We start from the raw sequence: 20,104 nt of genomic DNA, 5'->3' as shown, positions 1-20,104 counted from the left end.
TTATTTTTTATGCATCCATTTAATTGTCCAAGGATTGCTATGTCTTTTTTGTTCTTCACTCTCATGCTTCCTTCTTCCTCCTTCTTCCCCACTGAGACACGCCCTCTTCGTCAACAACCCGCTTGGAACCACGGTGGGACGCTCACGCCTTCTTCTTCCTCCGTGACCCAGTGACGGCGAAGAGCTGCAACCACGGCTCCACTCACTAGAGCTCAAACTAAGGTGATTTTCTCTTCATTTCGCTGTTTCGGTCATATAATTCCAAAGCTTTTCACGTTTTAGATTTCTGCAAATCACCTTGGATACTTTTGAGTTGTGGAAACCCTTCTCCGAACATTTTACTAGAGCCAAACATAGACCGCATATAATGATTCAATGAAAATATGCCGGTTAGGTAACACTACGTTGTTACATTTAGGATTGTCATTTAAATACAACACAACTTTATTTTGTAAAAAAACATTTTCCTACAAGGGCAGCCTACGCCGATCAATACCCTGAGATATTTCAAAAATAAAATACATGAGCATTAAAGCTAGAGCCAAACATAGACCGCATAGTGCAATAAGCAGAAAATGGAGTCGACTCTCAACAGCTTCTTTATGGCGAAGTTGGTCCTCCAGCAACTTATTCTTTTTCTTCAACTCGAATAACATCCTGCGGGTTTGATCATTGTCAAGATCGTCAACCCAGTCAAAAAAGTTGCAATGTGTTCCACTTCCATCTTTAAATTTAGGGCACCTAAAGTAGCATCGACCTGGGTTATCTTTACTCTATGGGGTCCAAAGCGAACATGGCAATCTGCAGAAGCATACACGCATCTCCTAGTGACTATGGCCAAAGGCAGTTGATGAACATTCTGACATTTGCAACCATAGAACCATGGGCATGACAAAATGTATGGTTATTCAATTAAATGTCGTTTATTATGTATGGTTAAATTTAATGTCAAGCGTGTTAAGCATGGTTCAACAAAATGTTGTCTATTCAAATTAGCCTGTAGGACATTTATTTTTAATTGAGGTTGCTTTATATTTAATAATCTTCTTCGCAAAACCACAAAATTTAAACAAATAAGGGATAAAAACAAGCAAAACCTCCATCTAACTGGCATATTTTATTTATTTTGATCCAAGCAATATTGTATTAGGCTCCATTGACAATGTTATAAAAGCAAAAGTATTAGCAGACAACTCATAATATGAAACGCTTAAAATTATTCGCATTTTCACGGTCATCACAACAAAAAAAAAAAAACTCACATTTTTGTTTCGAGTCTCAACGAGCTATCCAATTGCTCTAGTCTTGAAATGAAGGAGACTTTCAGCATGTTTTTTGCTTTACCATGTATTAAGCATTAAGTACAGACCGAGATTTTAAGAAAAAAGAAGCAAGAACACAAACAAGATCCTTTAATAATTCATGGGAAAAATATTGCACTTCCCTCTCCTGTTGTGAGTATATTGTGCTTTTGTCGAAATTGGAGTAAAACTTAAAAGAATCTAATTGTCAAAGTTTAAAACCAAATTACTAAATTGAAATTGCGCAAAAAACATAGAGAATAAATTTGATTTTTAATTCAATAAAATGTTATCAATTGTATTTCCTTTATGCCAATGTTCTTTCTTTTTTATCATCAAAGCTTTCCTTTATCCCAGTGCATCATTGTCTAAGGCTCCCCACCATCTTCTTAAGCAATAAAAGAAACCCTATTCTTTTACCTTGAAAATAAATTTACAGATTTAATGATTTTTTTTTTTTGAAAAAAAATAAGTAAATAAATTGAAGCTCATCCTTTATTTTAGCAGAATATTGTACATCTAGCTTAATCTCAGTTCGAACCTCTAAAATAATTATTTAAAGACGTATTCAGTCAAAAATATATATTGGTTATATACACTGGAACACTCGCACTGTTCGTTCAGAATGGTTGGATCAGAGTCTGAAATACGAGACAAATATCTCTCCATTTGCTAGTATTTACAGTAAAGATGATCAAAATCATTTGTAATGAACTAAACTAACTCACAACAAATCAGATGTTGTAAGAAATATGAACAAATATTCGGAGAAGGGTTTCCACAACTTCCTTTACTCGAAAGTATCCAAGGTGATTTGTAGAAATCTAAAATGTGAAAAACTTCGGAATGATACGACCGAAATAGTGAAATGAAGAGAAAATCTCCTTAGTTTGGGCTCTAGTGAGTGGAGCCGTGGTTGTAGCTCTTCACCGTCACTGGGTCACTAAGGAAGAAGAAGGCATGAGCATCTAACTGTGGTTGCTAGCAGGTTGTTGACGAAGAGGGTGAGTCTTAGTGGGGGAGGAGGAAGAAGGAAGCGTGAGAGTGAAGAATAAAAAAGACATAGAAATCCTTGGACATTTAAACGGATGCATAGAAAAAAAAAAAGGTGAGAAACACAAGTAGAAGGGTATTTGGTTAAACTAGCAGGGTTGCTTTACACGAGGTGCTTGGCCTTCTTTTTCCACACATAGGTGCAGCTACTCTGAACGCAGTAGTCACTCCATGTACTGGGCGTCAATTACGGTTTCAGTGCGAAACCAATGCCATCAAAAACGTTTGTCAAACACACCCAAAATCACTCCCAAATACATTATGCAGCCATTGTCTTGGATTTTGTTCAAGATTTAGAGAACGGGGCGCAGGGGCACAGCTATAAACTATTATGAGCAGGGCGTAGCCAAAAAAAATTATTGCTAGGGGCCAATAGGTTGAAAAAATAAAATTACCTTATATATATATATATTTTTTTCTTAGAAATTGGGGGGCCTCCTTTGTCCTTAACCGGGCCATTAATTTATGGTACCTTTGGAATTATTCCTGGACTTATTTGCAAATGCTTATTTAGCAAATAAGAACATCAATACATAACTCAACTCATAAAAACTCAATATTATTTTTACTTAATATCACATCACAAAAAAAAAAAAAAAAAAAAACCCCATTTACCAACATGAGGCTCCGCCAACTATTCATAGTCAATCACGTGAAATGAATTGCTTAAAAGTATGATTTTTATGGACATTAGAATGAATTAGGATAATTTCTATTTTATTTGAATTGGAGAATATCAAGTTAGTTATTGTAGAAATGTATTTTTGTTTACTAAGAGCATTTCCAGTAGGGCTTTTAAACTAATTTTTAAGTTAGATTTAACAATTTTAGTGCTCCAGCAGACCTTTTAAAATAGCAATTTTCCTAAAATTTGCTACAGTAAACTTTCAAATTTGAAAGTTCACTGTAGCACCTTCTAAACATTTTTTATTCTTTATTTTTCCTCTCTTTCCCTCTCCCTCTCTCTTCTATCTATAATAAAAATAGATTAAAAAATAATATTTAAATAAAATAGATTGTAAAATAGATAGTCTGCTGGAGTTCATTGTGAAAAAGTAGTAGCTAAACTAAAAAAGTTGATTTTAAGTGGCTAAAATAGCCATTAACTGCCGGAGATGCTCAAGTGAAAAGTATAATTAATTAGAGCATCCACATCAAGAGAGGCAAAATTTAGTTAAACTTAACTCTCGAAATGCGCTTTATTAGATATAGCTAGTCACTTTTAAAGATGATCAATTATCAAACTCTCTAAATATTTCTCTACTTTAACCAAATATTATTTTTTTTATTGTGAAACCAAACTACTTTAACTACCATGAAACTCACTTTCATTTTCTCATTCATGGAATTATTTTTTGTGCCCAACTGCATATTTAATACAAGAGATTTCATTGATGAATGCCTTTGCTTTTTGCTTTTGGTGGACAGAAATTTTCGTCTCTGTATGTTCTCTTTTGCTCTTGGTGGTGTAACGAAAAGAAAAATGGCAGGGGAGAAAAATAAAAGGGGAGGGGATGAAATTCTAGAGGAAAAGAGAGGGAAGCAAAACGAAAAGTGGTGCTAGTGAAATAAAATAATCAGATAAAATTTTTAATATTTGCTTTTTGGGTCTTTAGATTTGAAGAGGATATCTGACAAATGTTAAATTTAAAGAGTTTGATGGGGGGTGGGTTTTGTAGATTTTGTTAAAATTTTAAAGAAATGTTAGATATAGTGGGTGTTTGTTAAACAACACCCCCACCGCGCTGCATTGTTTATGGATAAAAAAATAAAAAAATAAAAATAATGGTTGATATGAAAAAATGAAAAAGTAATATTGAAAAATAAAAAAAATTGTTTTATTGTAATTTTTTTATTTGAATAATAATAAAATGTAAATGATGTGATATAAAAAGTGAATGATTTGATATAAAAATAAGAATATTTTTTTTTAAAAAAAAATAAAGTGAATAGTGTGGTGAAATGTGAGGAGGTTTAACAAATGAGAAGTGGCGCTAATGAAATATAATAATCAGATAAAATTTGTAATATTTGATAAATGTTAAATTTAACATTTGATAAAGAGTTTGATGCGAGGGTTTTTGTAGATTTTATTAAAATTTTAAAGAAATGTTAGATATAGAGAGTTTGCGGAGGATCCGTTAGCATGTACTTATGTTGTCGAACATTTATTTCACCTTGTTCTTATTTCTCATGTGGACGACAGACAGACAGTTTAAGATGAGGTAGGGATCCTGCCAGCTGGCAGAGGCCGTACAGGTCTTAAGAGATAAGACGACTTGCGTCAATGGCCCAGCAGTATTTAGTGTTTAAACATCACTAAACTTGGCCAACACCATATCTATCAAACTATCACCTCTTTGTTCTTCTTCTTCTTCTTCTTCTTCTTTTCCAGGTGCGTTTTGCTTCTATCAATCTTGATCAACAATGGAAATATGGGTTGCGCTTTCCATTGTTGCCGTTGTAGTGGTGCTAAAATCAGCATGGAGAGTGTTGAGATGGGTGTGGGTGAGGCCAAAGGCGCTGGAGAGGTGCCTGAGAGAGCAGGGTCTCACCGGCAACTCCTACAGCCTTTTGTTTGGAGACTTGAAGGCGAGCATTAAGATGTCTAATCAAGCAAGGTCTACCCCCATAAACTTCACCAATGATATTGCACCACGTGTCCTCCCCTTCATCCATCAAAATGTCAAGAATTATGGTGTGTACTATTCCTAGTTGGGTGAACTATTCCTTTTACTTGCCAAATAATATACTTTGACAGAAATTCGTGGAATTTGTTGAAGTGAAAATGGTTTTTTTTTTTTTTTTTTTGGGTGTGAAGTGTTTCCTTGTCAAAAGGATGATGTGGAGGTTCATGAGAACTAGAAGGATGTGGGTTTATTTCATTTCTCTTGTGAATTGCTTGGGATTTTTTTTTGGTTTCTCTGTGAAGTGTTTGGGTGACAAGAAAGTTGGAGCAATTGGCACTTTGAAGTCAATGGGCTGATGCTGATTTTTGCGTCCCTCTAAAATCTTGTTCTCTCATTTTCAATTTCTGTTGGTTTTCTTCTCTTGGTCTCATTTGATTTGGCATTTAAAGCATTTTCTTTTTCAATTTGAATTGTATGTTCTCTGATGGTTGTTGGCAGAGAACCCCATAATTGATGATTTTCATTCCATTAGGTTGTACGGACAAATTTCAGTCCCTTATTCATCTAGTAAGGCGCTAATAACTGAGGCGCAAAGTAGAATATTTTAATTGAGATGTAGTGAATTGTAGAGTCAGGGTTCGTATTCATTATTTTTGACTCTGAAACTATGTTCAATCATCAAGTAATACTATTCATTCCTCTTATTTCATCTCAAAACTGATGTGACTTTTAAAATCATCATTGCATCAAAATTTAATAGTGATCTATCACAAATCGAATGGTTATTTTAAAAGCCATATCAATTTTGAGAGGACATAAGGGAGACGTTTAGCATTATTCTCAACCGTCATTTATCCCAAAAGCTTAAGCTAATAAAAAATGATGAATTTAATTATTTAAATTGCATTATAATATAATATGACTGTTGGAATAAAGTGTAAAGTAATAATAAAGAAGAATGTTTTAATAGAGTAGAGAAAGATTTAGAGAGTTTGATGTAAAGTGTTTTTGGATGGAGGGAGGAGGGAGCTAGTTAAGCTAGAAAAAAGTGAATTTTCTAACCAAATTTTAACTAAAGAATAGCTAATTCACTATAAATGCCCTAAGATGAGCTAGGTCATGAATAATGTGTCCGCCACAGAACTTCTGCCAACTTTTAAAAGTGATGTGTCATTGTTGTGTCCACGGAATAATGTGTACTTTCGTAATTAAGCTAAGCACAGCATGTAAGCCTCTAAAAGTGATGTGTCATTTTTTATTAATGCTATTAAAAAAGCATGTGAGAAGCACAAATTATTAAACAAAAACGTGTTTTTCACATGGTAAGATAGTTCCTAAAACCCAATTTGTAGGAAATTAAGCGTAAGAAACGCTTGACTTAAATGATATGCATCTCAGCAACCATTATTTGAATAGAGTATTAGATATTCTTCCCAACTTATTATATATATTTATATATGCTAAACAGAGAACAAAAACATGCAGGTAAGAATTCTTTTACCTGGTTTGGCCCAACACCCAGGGTGAACATTATGAACCCTGAACAATTGAAAGATATCTTCTCCAAGATCTATGACTTTCGGAAGATAGAAGGAACTCCACTTACCAAATTGCTAGCAACCGGACTAGCACAATATGAGGCTGAAAAATGGGCTAAACACAGAAAAATTATCAATCCAGCTTTCCATCTAGAGAAGCTGAAGGTTAGTTTATTCTTCCCATTTATTGCAATCCATTTAGATTCAATTACAATGGCATTTGAATTAAACTTACTGTTTGAATCTTGATTAAAAATGTTGTATGTTGAGTCATGAATGTTTTTCTCATCTCAAAAGTTAGTCCCTAATTTAATTCCATTGCTATGATGCAAATACTTTTTACAACTGTTTTCTTCGCTCTTTGAAGAAGCATTTGCAAAAAAGAGTAATGCTAGGAGGAGGACTTTAGTCCTCACAAATGTGATGTGGCTTTTAAAATCACCAATTGATCAAAATTTAATAATAATCACCTCAAATTCAATGGTGATTTTAAAACATTACATTTGGGAGGACTTTAGTCTTTCTTCTAACATTACTCTTTAATTGCCAAACACTTCTCAAAACACTTAACAAAAATACACGTTACTTTTAGCCAACTTTCTGCATAGAATATTTCCTATATATTTTCCATGTTAGCATGATTTACTTCTAGGTTTACCTTTGATTCTTTGCGTTATTTAGTCTAGGTTTTTTTTGTTTACCATTGTTATACAATTTAATGCACTTCAATATATTCAACATGTAGCTCTTAACGGTTTCATTTGTTTCTCTCTCTGCTTCTGCTCTCTTCTCTCTTTCATATTATATGTCCCATTATATATTTCTACATGGTATTAGAGCTACTTTTCTGTGGCATTTAGCGAACGCCTTCTAGCATTTGCTCAGTGTCTCCTTCTTTGCTCTATTTGGCAATCTTTCTGTTCCAAGCATCCTTTTGAGTTTCTGGCCTCTGATTTTTATCAGTCTAATTAGCAATTCACGCGCTTCCTAAAAAATCTGTTTCCATTGCCGCTACTTTCAATGCTGCTAAGCCTTCCTTGAACTATATTCTAGAAATTGAAAACCAGAATCAAGTTTGCTAGGTACAGATTTATAGATATGTGGAAGCTCTAATGTCATTGGACATCCCATGCCACCACGCACTAATGTTGCCGCTTTTACTGCCTTCCCTGCCTTCACCGCAGCTCATTTTGGAACAATAACCCTGGAATCAAGTTTGCTAGGTAGAGATGTGTTGATTCGTGGAAGGTGCGATGTAGACAGCCACCGCAAGCACCTTCACCCAATCAACTTGGTGGCCTTCCTACATGTCGATGGAGTCTCTGCATGTGGGAATATTTATATATTTCCATGTTAGCATGATTTACTTTTAGGTTTAATACTGTGATAGGGATAAGATTAGTGTTAGATAGGTTTAATAGTTTTAAGTTATTATGATTAAAGTTATTTGAATTTGAATATTAAAACTTTAGGTGTTATCACTTTAGGCTTTTTCTACTTGTATTTCTATTTAAGGACCAGACGTATGTCTTTGTGGATTGTATCCAACCCCAATTGGATTCACTTGTGGTTTGTCTCCAGCCCTAATTCACTTGTCCCAAGAACTTGCTAATAGCCATAGGAAGATGTAAATTTAATAATTTAATTAATACTTTAACACTCCCCCTCATGTGTGGGCTTGAAATTCATTTTAAAAGGTGAAGCCCAACATGTGGAATATTTTAATTAAATGGGGGGTGAATGATGGAGTTAAGGTTCGAACTCAGGTTTTTGGCTCTAATATCATATATGTTAAATCCCTACTTATCCCAAAAGTTAAAGCTGATAGAAATAAGTAAATTTAATTATTTAATCAATACTTTAACATTTTTTTCCTTATTTAGTCTAGATTTTCTTGTTCACCACTTCTTAGCCTCTTTATAAAGATACCATTGTAATACAGTTTAATACACTTCAATATATTCAAGATGTAACCCTAATGATTTCATCAGTTTCTCTCTCTCCGCTTTCTACTATATGTATATATATATAACACTAATTTGTACCTAGTACCTATCAAGTACTTATATCACTCCACTGTGACATTGGCCACAGATTTCAAACAAGAATACACTTGAAATATTTGTATATGCATGTGATATATGCTAATTTTATATGTTTGCTTTGATACTCACCTATATATTTCCTTTGTTATTTTTTCATCTTCTTTTATGTAGAATATGTTACCAGCATTTCGTCAAAGTTGCAGTGACATGATTATCAAATGGGAAAGTTTGGTCTCTGAAGACGGTTCAATTGAGTTAGATGTATGGCCTTATCTGCAAAATTTGTCAAGTGATATGATTTCTCGAACAGCCTTCGGGAGTAGTTATGAAGAAGGAAGAAATATTTTCGAACTTCAAAGAGAGCTAGCGGAGCTGGTCATTCAAAGTATGCAATCTATGTACATTCCGGGATGGAGGTAAACTAAAACATTTCAATGTCTTTTAATACTTAAATAATAAAGTTTTTCTTATTGAATTAGGTTCGTTTATCAAATGAATCAAACAAAAGAGCAACTTGAATTTTTATGCTAGAAGTAAGAATTTTTTTTTTTTATTATTTTTTTTTTTAAGTAAAGAAAGTTTTATAAAAATAAAAAAATAAAAAAGCATAAGGCGCATATACAACCAGTATACAATAGAAACACCTAACTAGAACAAGCAAAAGAAAGACCCAATTAACCCAACACATGCAGCCCTAAAACCCGAAACCTACAAAACACTCACCGCTAAAATACATGAGCCTTGCCTTTAAGTTTTTATTTAATTTGGATTTAGTTCTTGGGTTTTCAATTTTAAGAATAAGTGTTTAAGTTTTGCCCAAGTTTTAAGTTGGTCCTTTTATCGTTTTACCATCAAAGTTAACAGTTTTTACCTGCCACACTTGTCTCATTTGACACCCCAAGCTCTATGTCAACGTTAAAGTTAATAGTTTTCCCCCTAATGCTACAAATCCAAAATATTAGGATGATTCAAAGGTAACTGTTTTTGTTTCTGTAGTTGGATCTGTTGTTTCTTGTTTTTCTAAGGATGAGTTGGCGCTTAATGATATAGCATTGATATTAGATGCTAGTTTGGACGTTGACATGTCAATTGAAACAAAAGTGAAATGACATCCTTAATTCTAACAAAAAGGTAAAACCTAATAACCATATTATTGAAATTAGAAACCCAATGACTAAATTCAAACAAGTTTTTGGTTGACAAAAATACCAACATCCAATAACTGAAGTTAAATGCATATTGTTGCACGTAATTCACTCTATTCTTGTCCTCACATTTTCATGAATGGTTTTGCAAGTAGGTTTCTGCCAACTAAGATGAACAAGAGGATGAAGGAAATTGACAAGGAAATACAAGCTTCCCTTAAAGGGATTATCAACAAAAGAGAGAGGGCAATAAAGCGAGGTGAAGGCAGAAACGATGACTTATTAGGCATACTCATGGAATCCAACTTGAAAGAAATTGAAGAACATGGGAACAACAAGAATATGGGTATGAATCTTAAAGATGTAATTGAGGAGTGTAAACTTTTTTATCTTGCGGGGCAAGAAACGAGCTCGGTTTTGCTGGTTTGGACGATGGTTATGCTGACTAGGCATCCGAGTTGGCAAGAACGTGCAAGAGAAGAGGTTTTGCAAGTCTTTGGTCAAAACAAACCAGATTTTGACGGGTTGAATCGCCTAAAAGTAGTAAGTACTTTTTTTTGCTTAGTCTACTAAATAGTATTTCTCAGAATGAATTATTCAAAAACTTTATGGATGGTTTGAGAAAATTGCTTGCTTTCAATAGTTCTTTGAATCAACCATTTTAGCAAGAGAATTTGCAAAGATTGCTTCACCATTTTGCTGATGAATTCTTAAAATATTAATCACAATGATCAATGTCATAGGTGACCATGATTTTGTATGAAGTTCTAAGACTATATCCACCAGTAATTTTCCTTACTCGAAATGTTCACGAGGAAACGAAGCTCGGAAAGTTGTCTTTACCGGCCGGAGTTCAGATCACCTTGCCAATAATTCTCATCCACCATGATCATGAACTTTGGGGTGATGATGCACATGAGTTCAAACCAGAGAGGTTTTCTGAGGGAGTTTCCAAGGCAACAAAGGGCCAAGTTTCTTTCTTCCCCTTCGGATGGGGTCCTCGGATATGCATTGGACAAAGCTTTGCTATGATGGAAGCTAAACTTGCTCTATCAATGATCCTACAACGCTTTTGCTTGGAGGTTTGCCCATCGTATGCTCATGCTCCTTTCTTAATTGCAACTCTTCACCCGCAATATGGAGCTCACATCATTCTACGAAATCTCTAAAATAGCGGATATCACTTGTAGGATATGGATTCATGGTAATTATCTACCTAAATAGCTAGTAATTTAGGCAGGTAATGTGAGAGACGATCCACTTGCCCTTTCAGACAGGTGGTCGGACAACTCAAAATTTATTTGGCCAAGTAAGTCTCATATGGAGCATTTCTTACATTTCTTGCCTAAATTGATAGCAATTCAGACATATAATTGTTGTGGATCTCATTCACAAGTTGTTGTCAAAACATATTTGGAATTGTTAGAATATATAAAAAATTATAATATTTTTTTCTTCGTATATTTCATATTAGGTTAATATGAAATATTATTTAGGGGCTTATTGTAATCAAATATTGGGATAGTAATCAAATCAAGAAGACTTGATTAGCAAATTTGTATTTATTCACTACCTTATAAACATTGACCTTTTTATTATAGAAAAACAAGTTAATGAGCACAATGTAGTTCTTAAGGTTATTTTGAGTAGTGAACGTAAGTGTCTAACACCGAACTACCTATAAATTTTTTGTGTTAGTTTTTCTATATTGCTTCCGTTATTATTTTGGTAATTTAGTTTTCCCCACAATATTCAACACGTCATCAAAGCCTATCATATCATGACCAACAGAACTTCTTGACAAATGTTAATAATACCTTGAAATATATTAAGGCTTTTGGCTAAAAGATCAAGTGTCGTATATTTCTTACCAAGCTTCATTACTGATTTCTATTTCTGAGACAATTTCTTTTTTTGTCAAAGTATTTAAACTCTTTCAAGAAAAAGGTATTCAAGCTGAAGTTCAACCACACGATGCAGAGATGGCATCTTATTCAAGGCTAGCTGTTATTCTCCTAATTGTATCATATGCTATCAGTGGCAAAGTTAGGATTTTATTTGAAGGGATAGGGCAAGAACATAATTTAAAAAAAGAATTAAAATATATTTTAATGCATTATGAGGTGTTTAACAAGTCAAAAAAAATGTTTGGTTTGGTTTTGTTGTGCAAATGTCTACCTAAATAAACAGGCAAATAAATGTACGTTTAACTCGCAAGTGTACAAGATCAATATAGTAGTATAGTACAGCAAGTACGAGATCATTCCCACGAGGATTGTCGTAAATTATGCTTAAAATAAATTTTGTAATTAAAACAAAATAAAGAGTGATTTTTGAATTAATAAAGATAAATGTAGGGCTTTGATATCCACCACTAATCATGCTAAAATAATATAACAATATGCCAATGTTTTAATCATATTATGAATACCTAATGTTTGCCAACCTAAGAGCATGAGTGGATACTCCTTAAGCTATATATTTCTCTAAGCAACGAATTAGGCATGCGTATATACTCTAACTCTTTTCTTTCTTAAATGATTTAGCATGGATGTATATTATGTTGTTCTTTAAGAAAACATAAATCTATGGAAATCGACAAACAAGCGGAACCTAGGGCATGGGTGTATACTCCCGGTTTTCCATGTTGATTAACTCAAGAACCTGTGAGGAATTCTTTTGTTACTCTATTAAGCTCAGGACTCGATCATCCAAATTGACTTAATTAACTAATATATACCACATGCATATGTTGATCATGCACACACATATGAAGAATTTAATAAAACAGGAATTAATCAAGTTAAGCATCACAATATGATTATCATAAATGTGCCAATATTGAAATATTAAATAAATATAATTAGGGCTTCAATCTAGCCCTACTAAAGAGTTTAGTTACATATGAGTTTGATGTTAAACATCTTCAGAAAATGAAATAGAAAAGAAAAGAATAAACCCAAAACTTATGCTTGAAGAGCCTCCAATTCTTCTCCTTGGAATTGTGTGTCTATTCTAAAGGCTTAAGGGTCTATTTATAGGTCTTATGAACACTCTAGAAACCCTAAATATCATAGTTTTTGCGTTCTAGCTCACCTATGGCTTGAAGGGGTGAAAAAGAGCACTTTCAAAAATAGGGTACTGCTGCCTTGCTCTTCACGCATGTGTGCGCTTGATCGCAGGTCTGCGATCGATCTTCTGTGTTGAGCGCTCGATCACACATGCGATCGATGCTGCTTCTTGTGCGCACGAGCGCAAGGCTACGCTCGAGCGCAAGTCCCCTGCGATCGATCGCACTATTAGAACCTTTAGCTTTTCCCAAATTTGCTCTTTAAGCCTGATACTTTTAGAAATGCTTCATCATCTTCCAAAAACCTATAAAACAAAGAAAACACATAAAAGAAATAAAATAGCACAAACTTAACAAAACTAAGGAATTAACAAATATAAGTTAAAAGCTAAAATATGAATATTTTGGCACTTATCAAATTTAGAGTTAATTATGAAAATAAATCAACGCAATTTTAAAGTAGTTTAAGTTTTAAAATAATTCGAATGCAAAATAGAAAATTGAGCTCTAAGGCACTCTTGTATTGGATGATTCTTACAATATTACATGAGGCTTTATATAAGTTGTTTATATTGTGATAAGAATGGAAATAACAACTATACTAAGAGTCTGTTTGAGATTGCGTTTGAGGGGCCTAAAAGTGCTTTTAACACTTAAAAAGTTCGTTTGAAGAAAAAAGTATTCGTTTGGAAAAAAAAAATTAAAAGTGCTTTTAAGGGTCCAAAAAGCCTAAAAGTGGCTAAAATGTACTTTTGGCAAAAGTTTAAAAATGAAGCTTTTACCTAAAAGCTCTTTTTGACTTAAAAGCTCTATTTTCCAAACGCAATCTCAAACAGGCTCTAAGTAAATATACAATGCAACAATCCTCCATGATATCATGGGATTGTGCAATTACAAAATATTCCATATATACTGAATCAACCCTTTCCTTGTGAATGCATATCCTCATATATATATATATATTAGAGAAGACATTCAATCTTCTTTCTTTTGTTGCATCATTGACCGATGTTAATGCTGGATATACTGTAACACCTCGTGGAAATCATTTAACTGGTAATTGACTCCATGGTTCGCCTCCCAGTCTTATCCCTCGTGGAACAAGATTCAGGGATCATACTCTCTCCGAAGAGAGACTACAGCGAAAGACTTTTAAAGACAAAACAGAGATAACAATACCTAAAAATCATAATCACAATAACCAGAGTAAACACTAAGCATCATAACATAACTGGATCTTCAAATGTATCAGTCAAAGACCGGTCATCAAAATAATAATACAAGTCAGGATAATTGTTTTGAATACTAAGCCTTGCATTTAACAAAATAAAGCATGAAAACTATTTCCAGCAACTCCTAATGAACGGACCCATCTGCATCCCACATGTTCTTGAGCCACACCGGGTCCAAGTTCTTAAACATTATCCGAATTAGGCCTTTCATAACTACTAAGTGGTTCCCCGGATCCATCATCAGCTATGCTAGCTAAACCGTACAATTATACATAATGCAGGTTAAAACGAATACAAGGGTAAGTCTAAAGACTTAGTGAGTGTTGAGCAAATTTTAATATACTCGCAAGTGTACGAATCGTTTGCAATATAATGTTTTGCAAGTGCGAGGTTGAACTCATAGGGAATTGTGTTTTATATCTAAACTAATTAAATCCTAACCTAGTTCCAAAAAGAGTTTGATTTTGAGGTTTTGAAAATTAAAAGACAAAACATAAACTAAATAAATCAAAACAAAAGATAAAGGTAGTAAAGATTGGGAATTCATACTCACCAAATCATAACAACATACTTCATGTTCATCAATTTTAATCTGAAGTTCTCACAAATGAAATCTTATGTATTGTTAAGTGCCAAAATATTCATATTTTAACCCTTAAACTTATATGTGTTAATTCCTTAGTGTTGTTAGTTTATGCCATTTTATTCCTTTTCTGCATTTTTTGTGTCTTTGTAGGCCTTTGGAAGAAAACCTGGAAGTATTGAGCTTAAAGAGCAAATTTGGGAAAAGTGTTGTCACAAATATCTACCTAAATTAATAGGCAAATAATTGGATGTTTTACCCGCAAGTGCACAAGGTCAACATATTAGTATAGGGTGCAAGTATGGGGTCATTCCCACGAGGATTGCTAAATTTTGTCTAAAATAAATTTCAAAAGTAAAATAAAACAAAGATTGGGTTTTGATTTGATGATAATAAAAATGTAGAGTTTTGATATTCACCACTAATTATATTTAGATAATATATCAATATGCCAATGCTTTGATCAGGTTATGTATATCTAATATTTGTCAACCTAAGGGCATGGGTGTATACTCCTTAAGCTATTGATTTCCCTAAGCAACGAGTTAGGCATGGGTGTATACTCTAACTGTTTTCTTTCTTAAAGGATTTAACATGGGTGTATACTAAGTTGTTATTTAAGAAAGCATGATTTTGTGAAAATCGACAAACACATGAGGCCTAGGGCATGGGTGTATACTCCTTAAGCTATTGATTTCCCTAAGCAACGAGTTAGGCATGGGTGTATACTCTAACTGTTTTCTTTCTTAAAGGATTTAACATGGGTGTATACTAAGTTGTTATTTAAGAAAGCATGATTTTGTGAAAATCGACAAACACATGAGGCCTAGGGCATGGGTGTATACTCTCGGTTCCTCATGTTGATTAACCCAAGAACCCGATGTGGATTTCTTTTGTTACTTTTATTAAACCCAGGACTTGGTCATCCAAATTGGTTTAATTAACTAATCCATACCACATGCACATGTTGATCAGGCACACACATGTGAGGAATTCATGAAAGCAGGAATTAATCAAGTTAAATATCACAACATGATCATCACAAGGGCCCCAATACTGAATATTAACTAAACATAACTAGGGCTTCAATCTAGCCCTACTAAATAAATTAGTTACACATAAGTTTGATGTTAAACATCTTCATAAAATAAAATACAAGAAAGGAAAAGAATAAACCCGAAACTTGAACTTGAAGAGCTCCAATTCTTCTCCTTGGAAAGTGTCTTTTCCAGCTTGATTATTCTCAAGGGTTATAGGTTTATTTATAGGGCTTTAGAAGTCCTTGTTACACTAGTAAACCTAGGAAATTCATAGGGTTCTACTCCTATTACAAGTAGGAGTTGGAAAACCCTAATATAAAAATATTAGCAGTCTAGCCGCACTCTTGATGTGTCACCTGCACACGGGTGCGATCAATTGCAACCCGTGTGCGCTCGATCGCACATGGCCGCTTCATGCTTTGTCTTCTCTAGTAGTGCGATTGATCGCACTACCAAAGCCTTTCATATTCTCAAAATAGCTATTTTGAGTCCAAAACTTCCGAGATTGCTTCTTTTTCTTCCAATGACCTACAAAATCAAAGAAAACACATAAAAGAACTAAAATGGCCTAAATTAACCAAAGCTAAAGGATTAACACATGCAAGTTAAGGGCTAAAAATATGAATATTTTAGCACTTAACAAATAGCTAAAGTCTCTAGTAGTGCAATCGATTGCAGGGCACTTGCGATCGAGCGCACTTCAAGCAAGAGGACCAGAAGAGTGCAAGGTGTGCGCTCGTGCGCGCAAGCAATAGCCTCGATCACACCTGTGATCAAGCACCTAACACATACGATCGATTGCAGTCCTGCGATCGAGCGCACAAGGGTTGCGATCGATCTCACCCGTGCGCTGGAGAACAATGAGCTGCGGCTAGAACGCCCTTTCCTTCCGTATTAGGGTATTCCAAGTCGCACTTGTAGTAGGACTAAACCCTATGAATTTTCTAGGTTTACTAGTATGTCAAGGACTTCTAAAAGCTTATAAATAGACCTCTTAGCTTCTAGGAAAAAGGTGTTGAGAAAAGAGGCACAAGCTTTGAAAAAGAACTGAAGGCTAGATCAAGAGGAGTTTGGGTTTTTCTTCTCTTCCACCTTTTATTTTTGTTATGTAGTTTATATTTTAATTAGGGCTAGATTGAAGCCCTAATCATGTCTATTTATGATTTCAATATTAGCGCCTTTGCTACAATTATATTTTGATGTATTTAACTTGATTAATTCCTGTTATCTTGAATTCCTCATATATGTTTGCCTGATCAACATATGAATGTGGTATGGACTAGTTAGTTAAATCAATTTGGATGATTGAGTCTTGGGTTTAATCAGAGTAACAAAAGAAATCCACGCTGGGTTCTTGGGTTAATCAACATGGGGAACCGGGAGTAGACACCCATGCCCTAGGCCTCATGTATTTGTCGATTTCCACAGATTTATGCTTTCTTAAAGAACAACTTAGTAGACACCCATATTAAATCCTTTAAGAAAGAAAAGAATTAGAGTAGACACCCATGCCTAATTTGTTGCTTAAAGAAATCAATAACTTAAGGAGAAAACACCCATATCCTTAGGTTGGCAAACATTTAATATACCAGTATAATTAGTGCATTGGCATATTGTTATCTTAATTAGTCTGATTAGTGGTGGATATCAAAACCCTAATCCTTTTTAGTTTTAGTTTATCTTTTATTTTGTTTCTTTATATTAAATTCAATCGTGATAATTGAATTTTATATGTTTAATTAAATAGGAAATTACTTCTAAACATAATTTACCAATCTTCGTGGGAATGATCTCGTATTTGCCTGCTATACTATCGTTTGATTTTGTGCACTTGCGAGTAAAACGTACTAAATATTATCTATTAATTTAGGTAGTATTTAGCACAACAAGTTTTTGGCGCTGTTGCCGGGAATTGTTTGATTTTGTTTGGAATTATTTTCCTTAGTTTATTTTTGTTTTAATTTTTTCTCTTTTTCTAAGTTTTTCCGTAGTTACTGTTTTGCCTCCGGAGGTGCGATCGAGCGCCCAACCAGGGCGATCGAGCACACCAGTGCGATTGAGCACACCTCACGGTGCGATCGATCACACATCCGGACAGCAGCACAGTTACTTCACTAATTATAGATTTGATTTTTTTTTTCTTTTGTTTCATGTAGGGTCATTTGAGTATGCATATTAGTAAGTTTTCTTTTTAAATTTCGTTTTTATTTTCCTTTCTAGTTTAACTTTTTGTTATTTTATTTTTAATTTCACACATGTGGAGAGGCATTCCGCCACCCCATGGACCTTGTTCATTATGCCATGACCCTTATTACCATGTTAGAGAATGTCTTAGAATGCGACAAATTTCTAACAAAACTAATGGGCATAAGAACACATCGTTCTCTAGACCGGGGAGCGACAACTATCTTGATTCCTGCAACCTAACCTTGAGCCAACAGTCAAATTTCCCGTGGCAAGCTCGAGCTCCGAGAAATCATGCTCCACAATTTAATGAACTACATCATCAATCATATCTGCAGTTCTATGATCAAATGGTTGCCATGCAGAAGACATTAAATATGATTGTAAACTCCATGACTATTCAGAACATCTCTCCCATTCAGTCAGCCACCCAACTCCAGGTATGTGCCATATGTTCTCATTCTGATCATTCTACTGAAACTTGTCCTTTGTATTCATCTGCAAATCAGGAGCAAGAGTCGAAGCTGGATAATATGGCAAGTATGCTACGCACCCTAGTAACTTCGCAACAGCAATTTATGACTGATCAAAAACAAGTCAATACAAGGATCGATCAAGCTATTCAAAGACTAGAAGTACAAATGGGGCAATTGGCCAGGGAGCTGAGGGCATCTCCCATCAATTGGCCTCAACAATACCAAGAAGAAGAGTGTCAAAGGCAGTTGATGGAAAACCCCAATGGACAATACATGGAGGAAGAGTGCACCTACTATCATGCACAAGCTGTCACACTAAGGAGTGAAGAGGTGGTTGAAAATCAAGTTGAAGAGGGGAAGGAGGAGCAAACCGAAGTTCCACAGGAGCCACATCAGGAAAGAGAAGAAAGCACTAAGATTTTTTCAACATTAGCTCTTATTCTTAAAACACCAAGAGGCCGGGAGAGAAGTCTGTTAGAGCTACCACATGAGCAAATTGAGGACATCAAGATAGAGAAGCTCCCTGAGTTTTCTTCCTACTTTATTTCAGTTCATGATTCCCCACTGGATGAGAAACTGTTTGAGAAAACTCAAATTGGACCTCTCCGATCTATAGACATTCGGAAGCATCTTGCAATAGGAAGAATTCCTTCCCTTTGGTGCAAGTGAAGAAAAGACTAGTACTTCAAGTTTAAAGTGCTATAGTCTGGCTGAAGACGTTAAACTTAGCGCTCATGGGAGGCACCCCATAGTTTATCCTATTATCTTTCTATTTCTTTATTTTTATGTTTGTCTTTAGTTTTGTTCTTTTGTTTCCTTTTTATTTATTTTAGTGTTTTATTTTGCAGGGACAAGTGTGCTTCGGTTCAAGTTTGGGGGTGTGCTATGAGCTATGCTATTCCAGACAATTTTGTCCATATCCTGGGTAAATTCTTTCCATGATATTGACACATTGGGGACAATGTGTAATTTAAGTTTGGGGCTATAGAAATACTTTACACACACTTTGTCCCAGTTTTAGTTTATTTTTATTGTTTATGAAAAGAAAAAAAAAATTGCCCTAGTTTTGTTTTATTTTTGTTGTGAAAAAAAAAAAAACCAAAAAAAAACAAAAAATATATGCATGTTCATGTTTGTCTTAAAATTTTGGTTGATCTTAAAAATTGTGATTTGATTTCATTGGTGAGCTTAAAATTTTGAACACATGATATGATAATTGAGCTTTTCAGTTTGGTTACTTGCTTAGGACAGTTGAGAATTCACATGTTTGATTTGATCTTACACAAGCACATTAGCACATAATTTGTGGGGTATGACATGAAGTCTGATGTGTGTGTTTCTATGTCTTGGGTGGAACTGGATGATTTATTAGATGAATACTTTGGAATATATATATGTGATAAAAACAATAATAATAATAATAATAATAATAATAATAATAATAATAATAAAAAGATAATTGATAAGCTTTTCACTAAGTAACTAGACCTCTTGCCTCAAAAGCATTGAGTGTTAACGTCAAAAGGTAAAAAATTTTGATTTGGTTAATGTCATGGTTAGTTTGGTTTCGTAACCTTTTTAACTCGAGTTAGTAAGTCATTGGGGTGTCTCTACACCTAATGCCCTAAAACCATCTGGTTTGGAAGTCATTGACTTAACATTCGTTACATGGGTCAATTAAAAAGTTTAAGGGAACCAAGCATTCTTACGCCTAAGAAGGATGGGACTTGGAGGATGTGTGTGGATAGCCGAGCCATCAATAAAATCACAGTGAGGTATAGATTTCCCATTCCACGATTAGATGATT

The 20,104-nt window shown here is 34.3% G+C and overlaps 1 protein-coding gene across 1 annotated transcript; it reads left to right on the top strand.

Annotated features, from left to right (window-relative positions):
- The first annotated feature begins 4,625 nt into the window (after positions 1 to 4,625).
- Positions 4,626 to 11,098, top strand: LOC132174946 (cytochrome P450 CYP72A219-like). Its single transcript, XM_059586710.1, has 5 exons — positions 4,626 to 5,052; positions 6,470 to 6,687; positions 8,739 to 8,983; positions 9,868 to 10,255; positions 10,456 to 11,098. Exons 1-5 carry the CDS (start codon positions 4,782 to 4,784, stop codon positions 10,879 to 10,881), a joined length of 1,548 nt encoding a protein of 515 aa, XP_059442693.1. The 5' UTR covers positions 4,626 to 4,781; the 3' UTR covers positions 10,882 to 11,098.
- Positions 11,099 to 20,104: the final 9,006 nt, after the last annotated feature.

The sequence above is a fragment of the Corylus avellana genome, chromosome ca3, assembly GCF_901000735.1.
Source record: "Corylus avellana chromosome ca3, CavTom2PMs-1.0".
Taxonomy (NCBI): domain Eukaryota; kingdom Viridiplantae; phylum Streptophyta; class Magnoliopsida; order Fagales; family Betulaceae; genus Corylus; species Corylus avellana.
This window is presented reverse-complemented; position numbering and strand designations above follow the sequence as displayed.

Bases quoted from the DNA above. Each gene is read 5' to 3' on its own strand.
- LOC132174946 (XM_059586710.1), top strand. From the start codon at position 4,782: ATGGAAATATGGGTTGCGCTTTCCATTGTTGCCGTTGTAGTGGTGCTA. The intron at 6,688-8,738 runs GTTAGTTTATTC...TCTTTTATGTAG, and splicing joins TCCATCTAGAGAAGCTGAAG to AATATGTTACCAGCATTTCG. The intron at 10,256-10,455 runs GTAAGTACTTTT...TCAATGTCATAG, and splicing joins GGTTGAATCGCCTAAAAGTA to GTGACCATGATTTTGTATGA.